We start from the raw sequence: 25,427 nt of genomic DNA on the forward strand, positions 1-25,427 counted from the left end.
GTCGAGTGGTAGGATCTGACGGCTTTGTAGCGCGTTCACGTAGGTTTCAAGGCTCTCTAGCCTAGCGTTGAGAGTAGTAATGAGGCCCTGTTGGGTATTGATCACGTTTCTGGCAGTTGTCAGCTCCGCGGAGAGCTGGTGGACCGCTTCTTGCAGATGGCCGTTGAGGTCCTCGATCAGGCCCATCACGAGGCTATCCTCTGCAGGAGCACTCGCTGCACGCATTGCGGTAAGTGTAATCTTCCTCTTCGGAGCCACGCTCAATCCAGACCTAGTTATAGGAGTCCGAGATCCTATAGTCAGCCTTGAGGCCTTCCTTTTCTCGAGGATCATTCCTGGGGCTTGTTGGGTTTCTCCAGTCTGTCGTGGCGCTTGTAGAGTGTCGCTGTTGCTCAAAGTAGGTTCATTAGACTGTTTCTGACAGTCTCCAAGTCCTGCAAACAGTGCACGGGTAGTTGGAGGTAGCTGTGACGTTTCCTGGGAGGGTGTCGATGAATCAACCCCAGATCCAGGTCCTATGATTTCTGGATCTCCAGTGGCCCCTGGAGGCCTCTCTGGACTTTCCATGAGGGTTTTTCGATGCTAAGAAGCTGCAAAGGCCCTTGGAAAGCTCAATAAGCGTGGTTCGTCGTCAAATCAGGATCTCGCTGTTTTTTCCTGGTCCAGCGCAGATGGGAAACGCAGACTATTTATTATGCTGTTGGGACGTCAGCCTTCAGAAGAGGGGATTGTCCCGTTGGCTCTCGTTTAAGCCTATATGGTGTTCCCAGCTCAATCTCTTCTTGGGCTAGTGCTAGGCCTTGGTCGTTATACATGTAGCGGTCCACAGGTACTGCCTGTACCTTAACACAGTGCCACTGTTCGCTAATCTCCACGGAAATAACTGCTGGGTCTGTTTGCCTTACAGCAGCTAGTAGAGTATCGTTGTAGACAGGCACGAGGGTGCTGCTGCGAGTGCCTCGCTCTAGGAGCACTGTTAAGGCCCCTGAGGCTGCGTATCCAGAATCGATCGCTCTTACAAAGTCAGGAAAGCCTGCCTTAGCAAGGGCACGGTTAAGGGCTAAGAGGATATCAGCTTTCAATGCGGTAGGAGCATCCTTAGGATATTGTCGTCTGAAGATCAGGCGCCTCTCCTCTTTACTCCGGGTACTTATGGGCTTCAAATCAGTTGTCGACAGAGCCTTCGAGGGTGCCAAGGCCTGTTTCTTATACTGGACGGTTTTCCATCCTCCAGATTGGGTGTTATTTGTGGCAATAGTGGCCCATTTCATAGGTGCGGGCTTGGTCAGTAGCTTAGTGGTAGTTTCAGGCTGTTTGGTGGTCTTCGCGGTGGTTCCAGGTACTTTTTTAGGGCCCTCAGGTGGCTGTACGGCTTGTTTCGTAACCTTTGTTGGATTCTGATATCGCGGTGGAGGCTGAGGTGCGGTTAAGTTTATCGCGCGGCTCTTAGGCGCGGTGTCTGACTGCATTGGGGTGGGCGCTAAGCCTCCCGTGGACGCAGCTCTGGTGGTGGCCCGTGCGCCGCAATCTCACGCGTTGCAGCGAAGGGGTCAAGTGGTAGGATTTGACGGCTTTGTATGGCGTTAACGTAGGTCTCTAGCCTCTCTAGCCTCGTATTGAGGGTTGTAATAAGGCCCTACTGCGTGTTGATCACATTCTTAGCGGTTGTAAGTTTGACAGAGAGCTGGTGGACCGCCTCTTGCATCTAGCTCCTCAGGTCCTCGATTAGGCTCATCACGAGGCTATCCTCTGCAGGAGCGCTCACTGCACGCATTGCAGCAAGTGTAATCTTCCTCTTTGGAGCCGCGCTCTGTAAAGAATATGATCACAGGTCACGTGATGACTAGTGATTCCTGTTAGATAAACCGGATATCCAGCAAGACAGTGTCAGATAATTCGGATATCCGGAGGCAGTAAAAGGAAGTGAACAATCAGAAGCCCTATCTTATAGCCCCCAAAATTTACCCCTCTTGATGACTCACAAATCACCCCGCCAAAAGTGTCTATAAAAGACCCGGCTTTGAAACCTGATGGAGAGGGAGATACAGAACTCAATACATACAATCTTGCTAGTCACTTCTTTTCTTTGATCCTAGTAAAACACTCTTCAGCATTGGCCTGGAATAAACCGACTAATCCGACAATTCCGAGGCTAATTATAGTCTCAACCCCTGAGTTGTATGTAACGAGAGATAAGTAACACACAGAGATTCAACGCATCGAATCAACTCCTTATCAATACTAACAAGCAACTGATCATTAATCATTATTACTGAATGATATTATTCCTTTGAGTCTATACGATCCATTCACCGAATTCTTTACACGCTCAATCCAGACCTAGCTATAGGAGTCCTAGGTCCCGTACTCAGCCTAGAGGCCTTCCTTTTCTCGATGGTTATTCCTGGAGCCTGTTGGGATTCTCCAGCCTGTTGTATCGCGTGTATGGTGTCGCGGTTATCCAGAGTTGGTTCGTTGGACTGTTCCTGGCTGTCGCCAAGTCCTGTGACGGCTGGGCATGGCTCTGCGTTCCCGTCTCAGTTCACGGATAGGGCTAGGAGCCGTGTAACCCTATCCGCGCCGTATTGGGAAGTGATATCAACATCAGACGTCGGAACTGGATAGGGAAAGGCGCCTTGCACAGAGATTTACATGAGAAGCGAGAACCAGGCCTTTACTTCATTTTTTCTTTTTTCCCCTTTATGCTTAATATTACCTGTCGACAAGCACCTCTTGTACGATATAGTTAGCTAGAATAGCGTACTCAAACCAAGCAGATTGGCACCGTCACAGTTCTTCCTGAGCTTTATGTAACATTCAATTTATATTGTAAAGAATCTGACCGTAAGGTCACGTGACACTAGTCGTTCCGAGACTAGCTATAGCTTCAACCCCTGAGTTGTAGGTAACTAGAAGACAGACAAGCAATACACAGAGATTCAACGCATCGAATCATCTCCTTATTAATACTTACAAGCAACTGATCATTGATCACTATTACTGAACGATATTAATCCTCTGAGTCTATACGATCTATTCACCGATTTATTTACATGGTAGCATGTCCTTGGGGCTAAGCTGCAGGATAGCATAACAGCGTTCGTGGAAGCGAGTCTTGCACCTTAGGGCGAACCACCCGGAATCACCGCTGGGTGTAAGCAGGTAATAGTATCGTGATTAGTCTGTTGTATCCTCGATCCTCTTAGTAAAGATAGGCCGGCCAACCTATTGTTACGACGAATTCGGGCATACGACCGCGCTTCGAAAGTTTGGAAGGAAGAAGTGTTACAGCTCAAGGCTAGTTGATGTCTCGGAGACAACGAGACGAGAGAGGACGGTTTATTTCCACGACTCCTGAGCTAGAGGGTAGAATTCCTGGTTCATTCGAACAAGGCAACGAGACAGCCTTAGGTCAACGTGACGAAGCCACCGAGAACGAGATCGTCGAACGAGAAAGAGACAACACCGTACACAGTGGTTGGCAGAATACTGTGGTTAGAGTCGAGGTACCCATACGAGAGTTTACACCGGACCGACAACTTGTGGACAAGTTAGCGAGAATGCCAGACGACGAAACGATTCCTACGTTTGAGGAGGTCAATGGGAGAAAGTTTATGACATTCGAGATAGCGAAACTCGATCGGACAAACGTTCGAAGTTGGAAAAATAAGTATGAGTTATTCCTAAAGTCACAAGGGTGCTGGAAAGTGTTGGATTATACATATAAGTGGAGGAAGCAATCTGAGAAGATAGATGAGCTTCTTAAGGACGATAAATGGAGTGCAGCAGACTCCTTGTCGAAATTGTACATCCTACAGAACCTTACCGAAAGTGATGAATCCGCGGTCCAACATATGAGGTCATCAGGAGAGATATGGGCGTACCTTATGGAGAAATATGAAAGGCGCACGGAAGTAGACGTTGCGTATGCGATTCGCGATGTAATAACATGGAAAATGAGCTCTACAACGACAGTAGAGGCAGGACTACAGCAGTTGGAACAGAGGCATACAGAGCTAGTTGACGTGAGTGGCGGAGAAGTGAAATTGCCAGAGAAGACGATTATGGTTATTTTTCTGGAAGGATTACCGTCAGAGTACGATTCTATGAAGTTCTCAATACTGGGAGCTGGGGACCTATCGAGAGGGCTTGTACTATCACGATTACAACAGCAAGAGCGCATGCAAGGTGGCAGTACCAATAAGACCATCGGAGCCAATGAATCGGCCAACCGCGCATCTGATATTAAGTGCTTCAACTGTAACGAGATGGGTCATTTTGCGAGGAATTGTCCAAAACCAGACAAACGAAAGAAGTTGAAAGAAGAGTCTAGAGATGACTCTCAAGAGAGCTCAAAGACGCGAAGCTCTAGAAAGAAAGCACACGAGAAGAGAAGTAAGAAAGTTAGGTTTAAGGGAAAGGCTAGGAATGCTTCTAAAGAATCTGATACTGAGGATGAGAGTGTCAGCGAGGAAAGCAGCGAAGAAAGTGCATATAAGGTGTGGATTGGAGTTCATTATGCAGATCGAGCTACAAGCATAGACCCAGACCAAAGTGAGCAAAAGGTCAAGAAGTGGACTATTGATGGAGGTGCAACGAGTCACTGCACTGGTGATATTTAATGCCTAGAAAAACTTGACACAAGATACAGAGGCGTCCTAAAGACTGCAGGAGGAAACCTTAAGATTATGGGAAAAGGGATTGCTAGAGTTCCTCTTATGGATGGAGGAGTGGCAAGGTTGAATAATGTTTTATATGTGCCAGACATGGAAGAAAACCTTCTCTCGACACAAGTGTTGTATCGAGATGGAATCTACAATGCTCATGAGAAGGATGGATATCGATTCTACAGAAAGGATCGAAAGACTCTGGCTACAGGCTACAATATCGGTCGAACGAGTTATCTAGGCTCAGTGGAGTCCCAGGATACACTCATGACAAGATCAAGGCGAATGAATAAGGATGAAGAGGCTCGAATAGTGTCCAGAGAACCAGATTGGGATCTGCTTCATAAGCGATTTGGACACCCAGGGAAGCCAAGGATGAAACGATTAGTGAAGCGAATGGGTTTGAAGCTTCCAGAATCGTATGATTTCACATGTGAGATGTGTATTCAGGCGAAGAGTGTGAAGCGCCAGAATCGAGGAGAGGTTCCAAAGGAGAAGGAACCGTTGAAACGAGTTTATATTGATTTTTGGGGACCGTATCAAGGCCAGTACTATTTGGCAATAGTTGATGATGCGACTAGGTTCTCATGGCTTTACATCACGGACAATCGACGTACTGAGACCGTGATTGAGATCTTGGAGAAGTGGATGGCTAAAGAAGAACGTATTCTAGGGAAGGCCTTGATCAATATTAGATTGGATAATGCGAAGGAGTTTGCCGCATTAGGATCATGGGCTGAGAAGAAGGGAATCGACCTGGAGTTTACAGAGCCATATACACCACCACAGAATGGACCAGCAGAGCGTCTGAATCGTTTCATACTTGAGATCGAGAGAGCGATGATGCAGCAGATGAATGTTCCGAAGAAGTATTGGCGATATGCAGTTAGGATGGCCAACTTTCTTCGAAACCGAACCATGTTTTCACCAAGGGAAGGGGAGAAACGGAAGTCTGCATATGAGATGATTTATAAGAAGAAGTATAACCTTGCAAAGCTCAAAGTTCCTTTTTGCAAAGTCTGGTTTCACATTGAGACAAAGGATAAGCTTGATCCGAGGGCTCAAGAAGGTGTTTTTGTGGGTTATACCAAGAGCAGCAGTCAATATCTCGTACTTGATAGACAAGGGCGAGTACGGAAGGTCACCAATCCAATCTTTTTGGAGGATCAACGAGGCTTCATTTCTGATGAAGCAGGTGATCGAGAGTTTACGAATGATGAGGCATATAACAGCCTCATTGAGAATCCTAGTGTGTTTAACCACACTGTCAATCCAGTTATCAATTCTGCATCAACTACCGCTATGAGTCCTACCGTGCTTAACCACAAGGATGATGTTGATGCAACTACCGCAGTCGACGAGTCACATAGTCAAGAATCCACTACGTCGACTACACTGGATCTAGCTGATCCAAACCCGTCCACTACACCTTCATTACCAAAGACATCTCAGCAAGATGCTTCACCAAAGCGACGATCTGAGCGTATACGACAACCAACCCAGGCGTTAATTGAATCACAGCAAACAGAGCAAATATACGGCCGGAAAAGTCGTCAAGAAAGACGTCGGGAAGAAAGGGAAGCGAGTAAAGTATCAATAACGGATAGTTCTTCCCAAGTCTCTCATGAGGAGACACGTCTACGAGAAACAGCCAATTTGGCAGTTGCAATAGAACTCCTACTAGGCGAAGACGACGAGTTTGCTTTACGAGTTGACAAGCGGCTTGAAGGGGAGCAAATTCCTATACCCAAGACTTATGAGGAAGCTGTCAATCATCCAATTTATGGACCTAGATGGCGTGAAGCCATTGGTCTTGAGATTCGAAATCTGATACGCTTCGGCACATGGAAATTTGTTAAACGATCAATCGGACGATCAGTCATATCATGTAAATGGGTCTTTGATCTGAAATATGGCGCAGATGGGCGTCTAGAACGATTCAAAGCACGACTAGTTGCCAGAGGATTCTCTCAACAGGAAGGTTTAGACTTTGAAGACACATTTGCACCAGTAATCCGACTGGAAAGCCTCCGTGTGCTGTTCGCTATTGCAGCTTCATACGGGATGGTTGCTCATCTACTTGACGCTACAAACGCCTTCGTAGGCTCAAGAATCGACAAGGAAATGTTCATGGAAATTCCCCAGGGCTTAGAGGACCATGGTGTCGGACCAACTGAACCAGATCAGGTCTGTGAGATCTTACAATCGCTGTATGGCTTACGGCAATCTGCCAACCTCTGGAATCAGAAAGTCAAGTCATTCGTTAACACTATTGGTTTTAAGCCTTCAACAGCTGATTCAAGTGTCTTTATCAATGAACGAGGAGTCATCATTGCGCTATACGTGGATGATATCTTAGTGTTCGGTAAAGCAACTAAAGACATTGACTGGACAAAGAGGAAACTCAAGAAATTTCATCCAATGAAGATCCTGGACTTGCAAAGAAGATATTAGAATCCGAATCACCTGGCTTCCAAATGGAGGTATACGACTGGATCAAGAATTCTATGCTACTCAGATGCTTAAAGAATTTGGCATGAATCATTCGAAGGATCGTATCCTACCTCTCGGACCTAGTACGAACCTTTCAGCAGATTCTCAACGCCTTCCAAAAGATCTGCACTCAAAGTTCCGAAGAATCATTGGACGACTAACATATTTAGCTGGTGGAACGCGGCCAGATATCCAGTTTCCTGTCAATCGTCTCAGCCAACACCTCGCCGAACCCACAAAAGTCCATTTAGAAGCGGTCAAGCGAATACTCCGATATGTCCGCGGTACAATCAAATATGCTATCATCTACCGAGCGTTAGATGAAAAGGGGAGTGGTAAGATATTAGTCGGTTATACGGATGCGTCATATGCCAATGCTACAAAGGGACGTTCAACTAGTGGGTATATTTTTATACTGGCTGGTGGCCCTGTAAGTTGGTCAAGCCGAAAGCAACCAATTACTGCGACTTCGTCGTCAGAAGCTGAGTATATTGCTGCGTCAGACGGAGCTAAGCAGGCAGTATGGCTTAGACATTTCTTGCATTCGATTCAGAAAGGATCTAAGGGACCGACTCCATTCTATATGGATAATCAGTCCGCAATGAAGCTATCCGACAATCCAGTGCTGTATTCTCGAAGCAAGCACATCCTGATTCGATATCATGCTATACGTGACTTCGTAAACCACCGGGAGATAAAGCTAATATATATCCCTACCACCGACATGCTTGCGGACAGCCTAACTAAGGCATCTTCATCAGAGATACTTGGAAAATTTACTGAATCCCTGAACATGAAATGGTGATATGGTTATGGAACAGGTTAGTGGGAATATAGATCTCTGGGTCGCAACACCAAGATCTACAGATTGTGAATTGAGCGTTCAACACCCTCCGAGTTATATTGTTTTTGATTTTCATGTTTTCCTTTGGATTTGAAATGGTTGACTCTGCGGATATTGAACGAAGGGGAGTGTAAAGAATCTGACCGTAAGGTCACGTGACACTAGTCGTTCCGAGACTAGCTATAGCTTCAACCCCTGAGTTGTAGGTAACTAGAAGACAGACAAGCAATACACAGAGATTCAACGCATCGAATCATCTCCTTATTAATACTTACAAGCAACTGATCATTGATCACTATTACTGAACGATATTAATCCTCTGAGTCTATACGATCTATTCACCGATTTATTTACATATATAAATCAAAGACGCCTCATGGCTCTTCTCATATTTGCGTCCATGCACTACCAGGATTGGCTTCAATGTTACTTCCTGGGTATAGGGTTGGCTCTGAATCGGTTCCTTACTCTCCAATAACTTATCTCTTTGGGTTGCGTCCTCTTGGTGAACCTTGCTAACCATAGGTCTCTTCAATATTGATCTTGGTAAGTTCATAAAGTGCTTTCCCACTAATTCTTCCTTTGGAGAACATTCTTCCAGCCATATGAAACGTCAACGGTAGCAGTCCAGTAACACACGATTCTCTGCCAGCCACTTCCTTTCTAATATAACCTCATGTTTTCCTAATCCTGTGATTAAGAATGGAAGATCCATTCTCTGCCTACCATCCATCAACAGATGAACTACGATAGCATATCGGATTGATTCTGCTTCGGACCCATCGAAGCTCTTCACTCGCAAAGACTCGTCCAAAGTCATAAACGTAGTTTGAAAATGCTTCGCCAATAGCTCGGCCAAATGCCAATCTGTAAAGGCTAATCCATTTGCTCCTATGTCGACTAGTGCTCTAGTAGTAATAGATAATGAATTCTTTACTAGATAGATGGGTATTGTAAAACTTTCCTTGTCATTTCCTAATAGTCTAGATAAATCTAAAGCCCAGCAGTCGACACTCTTATAGCCCAGGCTGGAGACTTCTCCTAGGCCTTGTCTTTTGCTAATTCGACTGTGTCCTCCGCGACTTCCACTTCTTTGATCTCAGTGGCATTCTTTTTGCGTAGTGGATAGTTAAAGTTAACATGTCCTGGTTGCTTGCAGTTAAAGCAAAGCCGAGCTTCCTTTAATTCCTCAAACTCCTTGTCGCTAAGGTTAACGCGCGGTGCCTTGCCGGCGCCTTTCCCGCTGTCAGTGCCCTTTAGCTTGGAATCCTTATTATCCTTCGCGTCCTTGAAATCCTTCGACACGCTCTTTTCTTCACGAGCGATCTGCTCAAGACGATTCACTACCATTGTACATTCCTTAACAAAGTCCGAGTATGACACAGTTGAATCGTTGGCTTCACGAATCATAGCGCGCTTTATTTCAGAATTCAACTTGTGATACAACTCCTCCTTCCATTCGGTGCGTGACTTCTTGGCATCCATTGCGAGTTGGTTGAACTTAGAAAGGTTTGGAAACGTAGCATCTTCTGCGCCAGCTGACAGAACTCTGCCTTGGCGTTAATCTCGCGGTTGGCATCCAGATAAATAGTATCAAGATGTTCGAACATGTCAGTTGCATCTAGGTACGGATCCAGTGCGTCGTCGCGCATACGCGCCATGAGTTGATCTGCTGTGTCCCCTTCGCACATTGATTTGACATAAAGGATGCGTGACTCAGGGGTGTTATACTGATGTACTAAAGCGCGTAACTTTCCTTGCACGTCGATGTTCCATGACTCATAATAAGTCTTGTTACCATCTGTCAACTTCTTCCCGTCAGGAATCTTTAGTCCTTTGCTGCTCGACGGTGCTGTTCCGGGGTCGGTAAGAGAGGTATAACGAATAGTCATCTATTCTAGAGCCTGTCGGAGTTCGTCGCGCTCATCGTTGAGGAGGGTTAACGCGTCGTCTTTGGTCTCTAACTTGCGCTCGCAAGCTTTCTTCATTCTGTCGATAGACTGCTTGAAACTGTTAAGCTCATTGTTCCATCTCTCAGCCATAGTCTTAAATAGCATCTTAAGATCTCGTCCCACTAACTCGACAAAGTCTTGTAGGTTAAGGTTTTCCGCTAGATCATCAATCTCCAAGTCTTCCAACTGTGCCAGGTCTTCAGGGTCGAACGTAAGACGCCGCTCCTGACGTTCGCCTCCCTGACTGCTCTCAACAGGCTTATACTGTTCATTAGTAGGTTCCTGCTCGGCACCGTTGTCTTTCTAACTGTCAAGAGTGGTTGGTCTAGCCATCTTGATTTTCGTTCTCGATGAGATTGGATAAAAAGAGATGAATGACAGATAAAAAAGGTCGATTATTCAAACCTCGCGCGTCGTATACGACGGCAACAGGACTTCTGACTTTGCCGAAAAGGGTGATGATAATAAAAATAGAATAAAAGAAGAAAAGAGGATGCTTAGTTATATGTGACTATGTTCATTCCTAGCTAACGTAATCGGTAAGCGGTCCGGCCACGTAAGCGATCCGGCCACCTCTCCGGAAAATAACTCTCTATATTGATTTACAACATTACAACGCGTTAAAATGCCACCAATTCGAAAAAAAGACCCTCTAAAATCAGCTCAGAATGAGGGGAAGATCGAATTAGCTATTTCCGATTTAAAAAATGGAAGAATTCGCAGTATTCGTGAAGCTGCAAGAATCTATACAATCCCTCGTACAACTCTCCAAGATCGACTACATGGAGTACCATTTCAACATGCGATACGTGCTAGCAACCATAAATTAGCCCAATTTGAGGAGGAATCACTTGTCAAATGGGTGCTTGATTTAACTAGACGTGGATTACCACCCCGGCACTTTCTTGTACGAGATATGGCTAATTATTTTCTCTCACAACGTGGAGATCAACGGGTTGGAGATAAATGGGTATATAATCTTGTTCAACGTCGCCCAGAGATTGAATCCAAATTCTCACAAAAATACAACTACGAACGTGCCAAATGTGAAGATCCAAAGATTATACAAGGCCATTTTGACCGCGTACGAGATATAATATCTGAGTACGGCGTCTTACCAGAAGATATCTATAATTTTGATGAGACGGGCTTTGCTATGGGACTCTGCACAGCTGCAAAGGTTATTACTGGAAGCGATCGATATGCTCAGCCAAAGCTTCTACAGCCTGGAAATCGAGAATGGGTGACTGCAATTGAGGCAACAAATTCAACCGGATGGGCTCTGCCTTCGTACGTGATTTTCAAAGCAAAGAAAAACGTACGATTAGGCTGGTTTGATGAGCTTCCGGATGATTGGAGAATCAATATCAGCGATAATGGCTGGACTACAGATCAGATAGGATTAGAATGGCTTAAAACCCATTTTATTCCTCTTATTAGTGGTCGTACATTGGGAACATATAGTATGTTGATTCTTGATGGCCATGGAAGCCATTTGACTGCAGAATTTGACCGTACATGTACGGATCATAAGATTATTCCAGTCTGTATGCCTCCTCATTCTTCACATCTCTTACAGCCTCTTGATGTTGGCTGTTTTGCAGTTCTAAAGCGACATTATGGGCAGCTGGTTGAACAACGAATGAGGCTTGGTTTTAATCATATCGACAAAATCGACTTCTTAACGGCATTTCCACAGGCTCGTACAGTGGCATATAAAGCTCAAACTATTCGGAATAGCTTCGCAGCCACCGGATTAGTGCCTTTCAATCCAGATCGAGTTCTTCAACATCTTAATATTCAATTGAAGACTCCAACCCCCCCTCCAAGTCGATCAAGCAATACACAATCATCCTGCTTACAAACACCTCAAAATATACGCCAATTTGTACGCCAGTCAACTACAATCAATAAACGTATAAATGAGCGTACAGGAAGCCTGAATCAGAATCAAGAAATCAATCAAGCGGTTATACGGTTGTCAAAAGCCTACGAAATATTAGCGAATGATGCTTTACTCGTACGGAAAGAAAACCGTGATTTACGAGCTGCGCATGAAAAAGAGAAGCAAAAGCGCAAAAGATCTAATAAACAGATATCTATTGAGCAAGGGATTACTAGAGAAGAAGCTCAAGCGCTCGTACAAGGTCAGGTTGAAGCATCTCAAGCTGTTACTACTACTCCAGCTGAGCCGGAGCTCCCAACTTCTCAAGCAGTCGTACGCCGCCAATTTCGCTGCAGTGGCTGTAACGTTGAAGGGCACAGGATTAACCAATGTCCTAATCGTACTAGTAATTAATTTTTTGTATATAATTTGTATATGGTTGAGAAATTGTGATTTGAAATCAATATAGAGAGTTACTTTCCGGAGAGGTGGCCGGATCGCTTACGTGGCCGGATCGCTTACCGATTACGTTAACTAAGGGTAACCTGTCAACTGAATAACTAAGCATGAGAGGGGAAAAAGGAAGAACTCGCTCAACCGCTCGCTAGAGGACTTTTTATATGTGCACCAAAAGCTTCAGCGGTGCCTAATTGGGAAATCCTGAGGACAAAGAGAGACTACCCGTTATGGTAGTGCACCTAGGGTTTAGGGCTCCGTCACAGCACCGCTGAGACCTCTGCCGCCAGCCACCAAGTCCGTCACATATACTGTTATGTGATTGTAGGCAAACTCTTAGGGTTCACCAAGAATCTCTATTCCATCTTTAGATAAGACCTGATAATATACATATGAGGGTCTGATACGAACCAAAAACCTTTGGTGTGGTAGGTGTCATGCCTCGGGATAAAATCGCCAGCAATAAAAATACAGTGTTGTATATGTTGTGCATCGAAAAATAAAACTCCACAGGGTCACCATATAGATAGCGTACAATGGTTTATTTCTTCTTTTTGGCGGAACGTGATTCTTAAGAAAGTCGAAGAGTCAGTATGGCTCCAATTGCAAATGAAAGCCTAGCTTGTCTCCGAGGGACCGCCTCACCTGCAGCTGTTCTCTTCTTCTTCGGTCGTCCTTTGCCACGTAATTTCGCACTATATTTCGGCCCATTGTCAATTCCAACCCGGGAACCATGGCGTGGCAACATACATCTGAATAGCTTCTTCTCGGTCGTCTTGTCCCTCATCAAATGTCTCCAGATCCAGAGGCTTGTATGTATCTTGTAAGTCGCGGAAAGACACGGTTTTACGGGGATAGTATGCCGCAAGAGCAGGACCTCTCAAACGCTGCCGTAAAACTTTGTTTCCCAGTCGCAATCGCTGCGGGTTAAATGTTGTTGCGAAGATTCGACATTGGGTCTGATCATAAGCAGTCATTAGCCACCATCAATTCTAGACAAATCCAGCAATCAACCTGTTGTACATGCCTTCACAAGATCCAGAATCCGACTCCGGGGCACGGCCATCTTGGAGCCTCTTATGAACTCCTGAGTATCGTTCGAAAGAAGCGAGACGTCCTCATAAAAGTTGATTGAATTGGCTCCAGCGGGAGAAGTTCGGAACTAAGTCACGTGCCTCCGCGCTAACTAAAGGTTATGGAAGTTTGGCAATCTCAATTTATCTCCCCAGTATTCAACGCCAAATATTATTCTTAACTTGAACATATTCATAATGGCGACGAAGAGATCATTCAAGGATGACAAGAACTGTGCGACATTTTCCAATTTACACAAAAGACACAAGGTGGGCACTGTTCCTAAAAGACACTAGCATTACTCTCGATCACTGATGTTTACCATGACGTCTTAGACTAATCGCGCAGGCAGCGACTGTGACCACACGAGATATGAGTACAAATTGAACATCGATGAGAGTATGCTTGTTCAACAGTTGCGAGACGTGGTTGATCAGGTAGTTCACCGTCCACAAGTATTAAACAACCTACCAAAAAGCTCAGAAATTCTTCAAGTGACTACCCGACTACACGCCATTTTGAGTGCTGCAAGTAAGCGAGGTACAACCCACAGAAAACCCGAGGAGATGAAGAAACCTCCGCCGGAGTCTGTATCCTTACCCGATCTTCCCTCCATTCACAATGCTTCGTTAGAGCGAGCCGTTTTCACGCATCCGGGCGCGCCTGTAAACGTTGCAGCGGAAGGCATGGAACAAAATTACGACCGACTGGAAGTTCTCGGAGACGCTTACGTGGAGGTAATTGCAACAAGGCTGATATGGGAGCAATTCAAGGATATGCCTGCGGGGCGCATGTCGCAAGTCCGTGAAGATCTCGTTAAAAATGAAACTCTTGCTGGATTTGCGACGCAATACGGCTTTGATAAGAGAGTATCTGTCTCGGCGCTAGAAGATCAGAGAGCGCAAACTAAAAGATGGCTCAAGATACGAGGGGATGTTTTCGAAGCGTACGTTGCGGCAGTCATTCTGTCCAATCCTCTCCATGGATTTGACATAGTTGAGAAATGGCTAAGAGAGCTGTGGTTACCAAGGCTATTGCATGTGCCACCGGCACAGACGGCGCTCAAACACAAGGAACAATTAGCGAAGAGGATTATGGGCAAGGGCATCAAACTTCGATATGTCGAAGAACAGCCTGCGAAACAACTAGAGGGCGGGATGCAGACATTCTACATAGGAGTATATCTGACGGGCTGGGGCTGGCAAGACCAGCATCTAGGATCTGGAAGTGGGCTCAACAAGGCAATTGCGGGGGACGAGGCTGCCCATAAAGCGCTTGAAAATAGGCCATTGATTGATCAGGTGGCAGAGGCCAAGGCTGCGCATGATCGACAGGCTAATGGAGTGAAAGAAGTTATTACGAATAATCTGACTGAATAGGTACGATAGTGATAACGATCAGATAAGAACATTAGGGTTAGTTATGCAGAGCATAAATTCACATGCTTCGATACGATACATATGTGCGGAGTATGAAGTACGTATTTATGATCCCTGTCCGTATTGAATTAGGCTTCCGTGGTGGGTCCGTACCGATGCTGCCTAGCGCTGCAGATAGAAGTCTATTGATGTGTATTTGTAATTACCATACAATTCACAACATCATCAACTATTGTCTACCAATTCAGTCAATTGAGTCCGGGATCTCGACAATGGACTCAATTGCATATGAAGTTCTCGAGTCCGCACAACAATTGAGCCTGTCATCTGCCCCTCCAAACATTTAGAAGGGTGAGTCACGGGGGTGAGTAACAGTGGGTCTGCTAGCGACTGGTCAGCAGGAACCCATCGTCGAGCCACAGGCGCTGATTGGCCAGTGTGGCACCATCCTATCAATCCTCAGATCATCCCGCGCGGTCATGCACCAGGCATTGACAAGTAATGGCCATTCAATTCGTCGCCTGAACCCTGGTTTAGTCATTCGCATCTTTCACGGTTAATGCAGGTTCAGCCAATCCCGACCGCCAATTACGATGGATGCCTGGCATGACGAGTCAATCTGGCAGCCTGACACTACAGTTACAGCCCAATCAGCCTTGATTCGCACTGATCGAGTGATCGCTTTAGCCTCACACCTCCAAACACTAGAAAGGAATATGCACACGCTATCGATATCGCGTATCTTGTCATCTGCTACGATAACAATGCGGACGCGCTTTGTCGACACATCGAATTGAAACATTATTTAAACCAGTCCCTGCTCCCTGCTCTTGCGAGCTAGTTCTTGCTCAGCTTTTTCCCAATCTTGCCTTTCTATCCTGTCCAGGCCGAATCAATTGTTGTGTGGCTTTAGGCAACTGCCCAATAACTCGGTCATCTTATCTCCGGGCGTGGATACCCCACCCCAATTGCGCCCCATTACATCGCCCCCCCGCAAATCACTGCAGAAGTATAAGAATCAGGCCCCTACCCTGACTCAACACGTCAAAGGGATTGCTTCTCGTCTTACAACACTCAGGATTCATCCATCCAAAGAACTCGCTGTCCCGTGTCCTTTCCTCCGACGAACAAAGTCGGTCAGCGCTTATCGCCGGAAAAAGCCTCTAAACGCCGAATCGCCACCAGCCTCTAAGAAAAGCGACAAAGAGTGGCAGCCTGACCTGACAAATCAACTCAGCCTTCTTTCACGTGCACTCATCTTCCATTATCTTCCACATCGCCTTTGGCCTCAGACTTCGTCATTAAAATCGCCCTCTCTTTCTCTCTCTCCTTTCTTTATTGATTCCCTTCGACCTTTTTTTTTTTCCTTTCGAAATCTTGACTTACTCTTTATTCGTGTCAAAACAAATAGTAAAGTCACCAGATCAGGCATGACAACGCTACCTCCGCTTCATAATCAACACTACAAAGACTCCTTCGGGATGAATCGCTTACCCTCCGTGTCCAGCCTCATGTCTCCTCCCGAACCAAAGCCGTTTGACAGCTTCAACTCTGGATATCCATCGCTGACGATGTCCTCAGAAAATGTTGTCAAGTTGCCACCCATCTCAGACGATCGAAAACGCAGTCGGTCCGACATCGACTTGCCCTCGCCACCAGTCACTCCATATGCAGGAAATAAGAAAAGGAGGTCAAGTGCAGAACAATTGGAGGCTGAGATTGGTGGTAACAACAATCGGGATCCAGTACTCTTTCCTCGCAATGAGCCAGCTTCCGATGTCCACAGTGATGAGCCTCTCTTTGGCCCAGTCCTTGCTTCTGCTGCTGAAGCATTGATTGACCAGCACATGAACTCCCACATGGAGCGATTTCACAACAAGGTCAACAAGCCGACTCGCGATGAATATATGCTCGCCTTATCCTGTGTACCTATTGTATCAACACAATACAATCGCAACCCAATAGCTTGGGCGAGGGAAGAAAGGGAGACGCTGGAAAGACAAATGGCAATGATGGATCGTGTGGAATACCGACCTAGTAACTTGAAGCGTCTGGCGCCTGCTCCATCAAAGAAGACCACCAGCAACTCCCAACCGCGTCCTACCAAGGTCTCACGGCCTCGTCGGACGCCCAAGTCGACACCGCAACAACGTGTGCTTGACACTTTCGACATTGAATATTCGCCGTCAACGAAGCCGCTGCGAACCATTGGAACCAACAGAGATGATACCGATTACAATTCACTTAAGGATTACTCTCCACCACTAGAGACTCTCGGAGGAAACACCAAGGGGCTCAAGGCAGACTGGAAGGGTCAAATGCTTGATCTCAGCAACGACCCAGACCGCAGCTTGCTGGACCCCGCCGAAATCAGTCTCGCCGCCACTCTACGACTCTCATGTGCAACTTACCTCTGCAGCAAGAGGAGGATCTTTGAGGCTCGTGTCAAAGCTCTTAGTATTGGCAAAGAATTCCGAAAGACAGACGCCCAGCAAGCCTGCAAAATCGATGTCAACAAGGCTAGCAAGCTGTGGACGGCTTATGACCGAGTTGGTTGGTTCAAACCCGAGCATTTCATCAAGTTTTTGAAGGCATAAATTTGTGCCCCTTCATTTCAATGGTACAGCTGGACTGTGCAGATATCCTTCTTACTCTTTTCTTTTTGACTATCAGCATCTCTAGACAATTTGCATCCAAAGGTCACTCCCCTTTTATATGATTTGTTTTGCTTTGCATATGATTGATGATTATTTGGCATGTATCTGGCTTGTTTCCGGAGTTTGATTCGTGGGATTTTTCACTCATCGAGCGTTTATACCACCTCATGTGATACGGCATTCTTGTTGCATTGTTCTTATGGCTTTCCCTGCCTGAGACTCTGGCTTGTTTTGGAGTTTTTGCATACCAATTTGATCCATATTACTCCTACTTCTTTTGTTTCGTAACAGATTAGCTGGCCCGTTGTAGCTGAAATAGAATATAACCCAGATTGACATATATATCACTCCCTTGCCCTTCCTTTGCTATAAACAGAAATTATTATCGTTAGTCTCTTACACTATTCGACAATTGAAGATCTCGCATTATCGCAATATCCACTCTTGAATCATACTGCATAATCATCGCTAATCAATAAGTTTTAAGGTTGAGTAACTCATCCTGCGTCATAAATTACTAAAGATAGCAAAGTAAAAAGGGTGTGGCGCGGCCCACAGCCGAAACGCTTTTCATATTCCATTTTGTCTGGTTCAGATTGACAGCCGGCAGATCGTCTGTAATACCGTACAGAGCGTCTTGTAACGTTACATACATTCATGCTTACATACAAACTCCTGTAACAATCGCCTCCCTTACTCAGCCTTTGGTCCGGTAGACGACATAGACCATTCACGCACTTGCCAAACCATGGGGAAACTGCGCTGGTCTACTTCAACTTATCCGCCGCCATCCTGTCCAAAACAGGACAGAATTGTCACTGTTCAATATTCTCACCAAAGATTAGCTTGGAAGTACAGGGGAAGAATACATACCATCATGTCGCAAGCAGCAGCGACTCGGAACGAATTTCAGGATGATCCGGATCACCACGGAAGCGATGATGCTGACAAGAAGAAGAATAGAAGGCCAGCAAGTGCGTATTATCCACGCATCTATCACGACTGCGAGAAGCACAATTATACAGAGGAGGGGGTTGGATATTCGTAACTGATAATTTCTCTTTAGATACTGCTTTCCGCCAGCAACGTCTCAGAGCATGGCAGTAAGCTCATCTGGAAACCCTCGATCGATTCGACCAAGAAGAGGCTGATAATTATTATAGACCAATTCTTACACCCAGATCAGTTCTCCCCATTTTCTTCGTGATTGGAGCCATCTTTGCGCCCCTCGGAGGTGTGTTATTATGGGCTAGTGAGCAGGTATGGAATGCTCTCGTTGAGCCTCTTCCCCTTACTAAACAGTGTTAACAGGTCCAAGAAATCATCATCGACTATACAGACTGTGACACCCTTGCGCCTATATCGAGCACTGCAGCCCTTCCAGCAGGTAGAGTGAGCAGCTCATTCAAATCATCGGCGCAGACTTCCGTTACCACCTGGCAGCGCAATGAGACAGATACGGCGACGAAGACAACTGGTTGCTCCTTGTTTTTCGACATTCCCGAACCACTTGGACCCCCGGTATTCCTATATTACAAATTGACGGATTTCTATCAAAACCACAGAAAATACGTGCAGTCGCTCGATACCGATCAGTTGAAGGGCGTAGCAGTCGATAATTCCACTATTCACGGCAGCACTTGCGATCCTTTGACTACAGATTCGGCAACTGGTAAAGCGTACTATCCTTGTGGCTTGATCGCAAACTCGATATTCAATGATACCATTTCCAGCCCGGTGTTGGTAAATGAGGAAACCTACGATATGACAGACAGAGGCATCGCCTGGTCTAGTGATAAGAAGATCATCAAGACTACCAAGTATGAACCTTGGCAGGTCGTTCCACCTCCGAACTGGCGCATCAAATACCCTGAATACACCGCCGACAACTTCCCCGACCTTGGCAATGACGAGGCATTTATGGTTTGGATGAGAACCGCGGGTCTTCCTACCTTCAGCAAGTTGGCCCGTAGGAATGATACTACTGCCATGCCAGCTGGCCAGTACAGGTTGGACATTCAAAGCAGTGAGTAGATCAAATTTCCAGATATAGTAATGTATACTGATCCGATTCCCCAGGTTTCAATGTCACACAGTATGGTGGCACCAAATCAATTATGATCTCCACCAGAACTGTTATGGGTGGAAAGAACTCATTTATGGGGATTGCCTACGTTGTGGTCGGGGGTATTTGTGTGGTTATTGGTGTACTTTTCACCGCCGCAAATCTGATCAGACCAAGGTATGACCTCAACACGCCTTTCTTTTTCTTCGCTATACATATGCTGATGGTCAATAGGAAACTCGGTGATCACACCTATCTCACATGGAACAATGAACCCTCGACAGGTACTGCGACCGGACATGATCAACGTTGATCTAGATAATAGTCCATACCTTCTTGATTCTCGATTCGCCTATTCCCTTTTACCCGACTTCCAGTTACGCACTCGATGAGAACTTGTTGGGTGATTTTTAATTATTCTCAGCCATTCTAGGGGTGTTCGTGCATAGCTTCGTTTTCCTCGTTGCCCGGAAAATTCATCGACGTATCCTTTCCCGTCTGCTTACATGATTTCAGCACTTGGTTTCTTTTGTATCTTTTTTGTATTTATATATTATTGGCTGAGGATATTGGTACTGTTGGATTTCGATTTGGTACGCGACTTAGACTCTTTTTATGAGATACACACATACTGCAGGTTTAGTCAGAAACAAAAGACTACATTGACATTCTTCGCGACCAGCCACACATTCCAATTGCATCATCGTCCATCTGCCGTGCAGGATTGTACCTGTTCCTTGAACATGACTCGGTGTAAACATTCTTTTCTTTGCTTTTTGGAGATTTTCCAGGGATTATTCTCACTCTGAGCGTAGTTCTCCATGCAGCCACAGCCACTCACTTAACAGGTGTATACTCTTGTATACATACATATAAGTGTCCTCGAACATATACATACATGCACACGGGGTTTCGATGTCTTGATAACCCATTCTCTTTGTACACTCACTATGCAGCGGATTCTTCGCCACACGCTCATTTTCGCGATAGTTTCCATCACTTCCTTTACAGCCCCAGTCTCAGCTTTTACCCACAACACTAGGGAGAGCAGCAGTCGAAGCTCAAATTTAAACTCAGAAAAAGTTCAGCAGCGACAATTGGCCTCTTCCCAACGCGGAGTTTGCGGGACAGAAGAACCGACTACGCAGCTAAAAGATGCACATAAACGGTTATCACTGAGAGAATATCGACATGCAGAAGGAAGTATTGATGGTAACGCCAGCCGTGCTACTGCCGACTCACTCCCTCGCATAGAAGTTGATACGTGGTTTCATGTTGTTAGTACAAGTGAAAAGGTCGGTTTAGTGACGAATACAATGATTGCTTCTCAGGTATGTCATATCGTCTACACCAAAAATCAAGGATCTTCATAGCTGATCGAAAGGAACAGTTTCTGTATCTTCAACAAGCATACCAGAACTCGAGTATACATTACAATCTCATAGGTGTAGATCGCAGTATCAATGATACTTGGGCAAGAAATGGGGACTCTGCAGCTATGAAACGGACCCTTCGCAAGGGTTCATATAGTGCCCTCAACGTTTACTTCCAGACAGACCTTGAAGTATCGGATGCTTCAGGCGCCAGTTCTCGAAGAAACGGTCATCATCATCATCATATCCAGAACCTTGACAAAAGAGACGTATTATCATCGCAAAATCTCCTTGGCTTCTGTACACTTCCGAACCCTGAAATCACCAGCTCCAGCTCCATCGACGACTATTTCAATGACGGCTGCAATATCCTCGCCTCCACGATGCCTGGTGGTTCAATCGAGCACTACAATCGCGGCGGTACTACTGTTCATGAAGTAGGTCACTGGCACGGTTTACTACACACTTTTCAAGATCAGACATGTGCTCCGGGTGCGAATGGGGATTACATTTCTGATACGCCGCAGCAATCGGTTCCGACGGAAGGTTGTCCTGCTTCGAAAGATTCGTGCTCGGATCTGCCGGGGATGGATGCCATATGGAACTTTATGGATTATTCGTCGGATGATTGTTATCGGAGTTTTACGGTTGAGCAGGCCTCGAGGATGAGGAGTATGTGGGCGACAATGAGGGAGGGGAAGTAATCATCTACAGCTTGGGTCGCTGCAGATAGTCTTATCATACGGCAAGCATGTGCTGTCGATATTTACGGTTTAATTAGATAGTTATACCACAGTCGAAAAGCTGAATGAGATACCATGAATCTTTTTTGCCCATGACCAATTTTCGAATTACATTGCAGTGAATGATGAGAACGTCACATACCGTCACAAACTAACCGATTTTAAGACATTTCGAGAAAAGTAAAATTAGAACCGGTGACAACATTGACTAGAGTCACTAAGTCATTATCCCAAGACGTGACTAACGCTTACGCTTCTTGTTTCGTTCGTCATCCAGTCCGCTCTCTCTATCCTTCTTCTTGGCCTGTTTCTCCAACTCATCCCAGTCCTCACCGCTCTCTTCGTCGACACTGAGATCCTCGTCAGTAGCCTCAGCACTAGCATCATCATCGAAGTCGCTATCATCCTCTGAACTCTCATCCGTGGCGTTCAACTCGGATTCAGAAAGTTCAAAAGCAGACTCCTCCTCAGATTCGGAGTCTTCAGAATCAGATTCAGCGGCCAAGAATGACCAACCTCCTTCGGCGAAGAAGCCGTAGGGATCCGCAGCAACTGTCTTCATGATGGTGCCCCAGTTGAGGTTGAGAGGTCCTTCCGTGAATGGGATATCCACCGAGTCAAGCCAATCCTTGACTCCTTCCAGTGATTCAACTGGAATGGTATTGATATGGATTGGTGGCCGGTTGAAGTCCTTCAAGACAAAAACAAGATCAAAGTTTTTCAGCCCGAACTAAACGAAATAAAATCAGTACTTATCTTAGACCTAGGAAGAATACCATGACTTACCTGTACACGCTCAAGATGAGCAACTTCGATCTCGTTCAAAGTAACGACCAAAAATGGTGGCTCAGTCAATTGAACGATAGCATCTGTAGTTGGTTGAATCAAAACATTCGATCTATTCGGTACACCGCTGAATCCAATTTCTCGGAATGGAATGTCCACGTCAACACCCTCGTCTTTACCGGCATCTGAAATCTTTTCTGCGAAAGCCTTGAACTCTCTATCCAAAGCTGCTCGGCGTCGTCTTTCTTCCTGTTCTGCCTCGAATTCTTCTTCGTCTCCATAGCGATGTTTGCGGCGACGATTGCCGGTCTCGTCGAACTGCATTTCAGTGGCCTCACGGATGAACTGGACGTCCTTTGTCTTTCTTTTACCAATCAAGATTGGGGTCTTGAGGTGCACGTGAATGATTACAATCAATTCATGGGCACATGGCTGGAAAAACAAATGTTTGACGTTGCTGAATAAAACATCAACATGTTCATTTCGCAGCGGTGACTGATATCGCAAACCATTCTGATGAATCTCGACCTCCCCAGGAACTCGTTTTCCATCCAAGGGCGGGCGAAGGTAGACATCTGGGAGCTTCACTGGCCGACGATCTATTCTCTTGGTTAGTACGCCCAAACTATTCGAAATGTAAAAGGTAGTACATATACATACTGCGAATTTCCACAAGCTTATCTTGTTCCACCACGTCTTCCATCTCTTTGCGCTCCTGCTCCTTGCGTAATGCGTTTTTGCGAAGCTCCGTGATGTCTTGAGCGATCCGGGCGAATCTATCATTGTCTTTTGATCGGAGTGTCAAATTACGAACGAAATTGGCCGACGGGTCTTCAAATGGCTGGTCATCTTTTCGTCCAACACCTTGCCCAGGTGAAAGGAAGTTAATTCGCAGATATGCATACTCGCCTTCGTCGCTTTTGCTGGCGTTCTTGATACTGTTGATGTGGAATGGCACAGGTCGGCCCATAATCGGCACAATGACCGTCGAAGCTTTATGATCAACATATACAGTAAGATCCTTCACACTTGAAGGCAGCTGGTTGTCACGTTTGTAAGACTCGAAACGCTTGAATTTCTTTTGGGCTTCGCCGTTACCGTCGCCGGTTGTACCGGCAAATCTCTCAAGACCCTCCTTCATCTTCTTCGCGGCGAGCTCTTTTTGATGCTCTCGGCGACGTGCTTCGGCACCTTCGTTGATTTGAGTTGGCCTCTCAGCACGCAGCTTGGTCTTCGTGATGTTTTTGCTAGCAATGGCACTGGAACGCACGTCCGTCTTCTCCTTTGTAGCCTTCTGAGGTTCCTCTTCGTCACCAAAGTAGAAGGAAACCGAGTCCATATCAATACCTGCATCTTTAGTGAAGACGTGGGCGCCGGTCTCGCCAACACGCACGGTGTCAGTTATAACCATAGAGTAAACGGACTTCTTGTCCTTTGAGTCACTGTCCCGAACATCTGTCAAGCCAATAGAGATATAGAGAGTCATGCCACTCTTTAGAGTTCGAGCATTCTTCCCGTTGAGAATCATATTCGAGTCCCTCAATTCGATTCCGATGCCAGCGCCGACGTTCTTTACGAAATGATTCTCTAGATCAGGGCGCTTAGCGCGCACCATTCCAATAGCCTTGTTGTATAAGTCTTTGGCTGCCACGCCATCCCGAATATCTTTGATGACCGCATCGTAGACGTTCAAAAGAAATCCGTAATTCGTCTCCTGAGCCTTTGTTGGGTCGACGAGATATGTACGTGCAATGATGGCACTGTATGTTTTGTATCTTATGCCAAATCCCGCAATGATGATACCGGGATGGAGCTCATCTGAATTGGCAGTGGCAGTCAAGCGCAAGTCATAGTTTCCTCCACTCTGAACCACTGGTCCATATGCCCAGTCAATCTGTTGAGGATCGAACCCTGGTGGGAGCTTTGCCAACTTGTTGAAGAATTTGGAATCGTCGATCTTGGCATCGATTCTTGCTGCTAAAGCTTTGTGAGTTATCTTTTTTCCTTCATCCAGGAGTTGTGACATATCATCGACGAAATATTCGGACATGAGACCACTGCAGGCTCTGGCTGCGTTGCGCATCGACACCTAGTCAAAAAATCGATTAGAGGTGACCTTGACTTCACAAGAGACCAAGTAGAAAAATACCAATTCTTCCTGTCCTTTGATAGAAAACGCCGCTGCAGAAAGAGCGGGAGATATATCAACTTCCTCCATGTCTTTCAATTCGTCCGCAAAAGCACGTTTCCATTCATCGGCAAAGGGGCCCTGGGCGTTATCTTTAGGTAAAGTTCCTACTTTTTTCTGATGAAGAAAGATTAGTATTCGAAGTTCAATAAATAAACGTGGGGAGTAGAGCTTCTTACCCCAGCGACCTTGATGATCTCTATGCATTTGGAGAACGCCTTGGCCTTGTCTGCAGGGTCTTTCGATGTGACTAAAATCTCGACCGGTACTTTGCCTCCCTTGAGTGGTTCCAAATGTTTCGCTAGGTTTTGTAGGTCAGCATCGAGTAGATGAGTAGAAGTGTTAGCTAAGACTTTTCGTACCCTTTTTCGCAGTTGTCACGATGTACATTGTGTCCACAGTGAAGACAAAAAGAGTGGCGGGAAATTCGTAACCGAGTAGCCAGAACTATTTGGATGAACATCAGTTTCGTATTAAGAGGCGAGATGAACGGTTTTGAAAGCTTACATGCATCGCATTAGCTTTCTGAAATGCATTTGCCTCGTCAGTCTTTCCCATCAAAATGACGATGGATCCCACTCCCCCGAAGACTCCAGCTCCAGATCGCTTATCTGCCTTCCATGCATTGTAAAAAGTCGACAAGCGATCGAAGAAGAGCGTCTTGTCAATGACGATATCCTCCGCCATTTTGGGCGAAAGTGATGAAACGAAAGACTAGATCGACGGACGTATGATTGGTTGTGGACTCTTTGTAGAAGCTGGCGATCGACCTGATGAAAATGGCCCCTCAGGGTTTGAAGACGAAGTGAGATGTCAGGAACGATGGGTATGCGAGTAATCAACTTTTTGAGGTTGGAAATTGGAA

At 45.8% G+C, this 25,427-nt stretch overlaps 10 protein-coding genes across 13 annotated transcripts, besides 8 other annotated features; 6 read left to right on the forward strand and 4 right to left on the reverse strand.

The window, feature by feature from the left end:
* Positions 1-692: 692 nt before the first annotated feature.
* TSTA_045500 (uncharacterized protein) lies at positions 693-1,469 on the reverse strand (the record flags this gene model as incomplete). The annotated part of the gene is made up of 2 exons (XM_002484996.1): positions 693-842; positions 906-1,469. 2 exons carry the CDS (start codon positions 1,467-1,469, stop codon positions 693-695), a joined length of 714 nt encoding a protein of 237 aa, XP_002485041.1.
* A 1,714-nt stretch (positions 1,470-3,183) lies between these two features.
* Positions 3,184-7,965, forward strand: TSTA_045510 (uncharacterized protein; the record flags this gene model as incomplete). The annotated part of the gene is made up of 4 exons (XM_002484997.1): positions 3,184-4,611; positions 4,672-7,032; positions 7,065-7,150; positions 7,219-7,965. Exons 1-4 carry the CDS (start codon positions 3,306-3,308, stop codon positions 7,963-7,965), a joined length of 4,500 nt encoding a protein of 1,499 aa, XP_002485042.1. The 5' UTR covers positions 3,184-3,305.
* Positions 3,633-4,430: a mobile genetic element.
* Positions 4,125-6,206: a mobile genetic element.
* Positions 4,140-4,496: a mobile genetic element.
* Positions 4,845-5,744: a mobile genetic element.
* Positions 6,042-7,100: a mobile genetic element.
* Positions 7,123-7,956: a mobile genetic element.
* Positions 7,966-8,955: 990 nt separating the features above from the next.
* Positions 8,956-9,695, reverse strand: TSTA_045520 (uncharacterized protein; the record flags this gene model as incomplete). The annotated part of the gene is made up of 2 exons (XM_002484998.1): positions 8,956-9,553; positions 9,613-9,695. 2 exons carry the CDS (start codon positions 9,693-9,695, stop codon positions 9,046-9,048), a joined length of 591 nt encoding a protein of 196 aa, XP_002485043.1. The 3' UTR covers positions 8,956-9,045.
* Positions 9,696-10,581: 886 nt separating this feature from the next.
* Positions 10,582-12,379, forward strand: TSTA_045530 (pogo transposable element, putative; the record flags this gene model as incomplete). Its single annotated transcript, XM_002484999.1, has 2 exons — positions 10,582-12,174; positions 12,311-12,379. The coding sequence occupies 2 exons, from the start codon at positions 10,582-10,584 to the stop codon at positions 12,377-12,379; spliced, it is 1,662 nt and encodes a 553-aa protein (XP_002485044.1).
* Positions 10,627-12,120: a mobile genetic element.
* A 142-nt stretch (positions 12,380-12,521) lies between the features above and the next one.
* Positions 12,522-13,517, reverse strand: TSTA_045540. Of its 4 annotated transcripts, XM_002485000.1 has the most exons (4): positions 13,325-13,517; positions 13,048-13,256; positions 12,943-12,992; positions 12,618-12,867 (listed from the first exon to the last, which is right to left on the reverse strand). In XM_002485000.1, exons 1-4 carry the CDS (start codon positions 13,361-13,363, stop codon positions 12,839-12,841), a joined length of 327 nt encoding a protein of 108 aa, XP_002485045.1. In that variant the 5' UTR covers positions 13,364-13,517; the 3' UTR covers positions 12,618-12,838. The 4 variants fall into 4 exon arrangements, with proteins under 4 accessions (XP_002485047.1, XP_002485045.1, XP_002485046.1 ...); XM_002485002.1 differs by having other exon boundaries at positions 12,522-12,653; positions 12,709-13,256; XM_002485001.1 differs by having other exon boundaries at positions 12,943-13,256.
* Positions 13,518-13,531: 14 nt separating this feature from the next.
* Positions 13,532-14,824, forward strand: TSTA_045550 (nucleolar RNAse III, putative). Its single transcript, XM_002485004.1, has 2 exons — positions 13,532-13,640; positions 13,707-14,824. The coding sequence occupies exons 1-2, from the start codon at positions 13,569-13,571 to the stop codon at positions 14,748-14,750; spliced, it is 1,116 nt and encodes a 371-aa protein (XP_002485049.1). The 5' UTR covers positions 13,532-13,568; the 3' UTR covers positions 14,751-14,824.
* Positions 14,825-15,809: 985 nt separating this feature from the next.
* On the forward strand, positions 15,810-17,748 carry TSTA_045560 (SWIRM domain protein Fun19, putative). The gene has a single exon (XM_002485005.1). It carries the CDS (start codon positions 16,181-16,183, stop codon positions 17,345-17,347), a length of 1,167 nt encoding a protein of 388 aa, XP_002485050.1. The 5' UTR covers positions 15,810-16,180; the 3' UTR covers positions 17,348-17,748.
* Positions 16,063-16,119: a sequence feature (CT-rich).
* A 439-nt stretch (positions 17,749-18,187) lies between the features above and the next one.
* Positions 18,188-20,156, forward strand: TSTA_045570 (LEM3/CDC50 family protein). The gene is made up of 6 exons (XM_002485006.1): positions 18,188-18,381; positions 18,474-18,510; positions 18,571-18,667; positions 18,719-19,433; positions 19,487-19,649; positions 19,707-20,156. The coding sequence occupies exons 1-6, from the start codon at positions 18,285-18,287 to the stop codon at positions 19,783-19,785; spliced, it is 1,188 nt and encodes a 395-aa protein (XP_002485051.1). The 5' UTR covers positions 18,188-18,284; the 3' UTR covers positions 19,786-20,156.
* A 266-nt stretch (positions 20,157-20,422) lies between these two features.
* TSTA_045580 (metalloprotease MEP1) lies at positions 20,423-22,324 on the forward strand (the record flags this gene model as incomplete). The annotated part of the gene is made up of 2 exons (XM_002485007.1): positions 20,423-20,803; positions 20,863-22,324. 2 exons carry the CDS (start codon positions 20,423-20,425, stop codon positions 21,547-21,549), a joined length of 1,068 nt encoding a protein of 355 aa, XP_002485052.1. The 3' UTR covers positions 21,550-22,324.
* On the reverse strand, positions 21,677-25,249 carry TSTA_045590 (transcription elongation complex subunit (Cdc68); the record flags this gene model as incomplete). The annotated part of the gene is made up of 7 exons (XM_002485008.1): positions 21,677-22,318; positions 22,375-22,973; positions 23,035-24,463; positions 24,524-24,679; positions 24,742-24,863; positions 24,925-25,009; positions 25,070-25,249. The coding sequence occupies 7 exons, from the start codon at positions 25,247-25,249 to the stop codon at positions 21,830-21,832; spliced, it is 3,060 nt and encodes a 1,019-aa protein (XP_002485053.1). The 3' UTR covers positions 21,677-21,829.
* Positions 25,250-25,427: the final 178 nt, after the last annotated feature.

This window comes from Talaromyces stipitatus, genomic scaffold, assembly GCF_000003125.1.
Source record: "Talaromyces stipitatus ATCC 10500 scf_1105507295515 genomic scaffold, whole genome shotgun sequence".
Classification (NCBI taxonomy): Eukaryota; Fungi; Ascomycota; class Eurotiomycetes; order Eurotiales; family Trichocomaceae; genus Talaromyces; species Talaromyces stipitatus.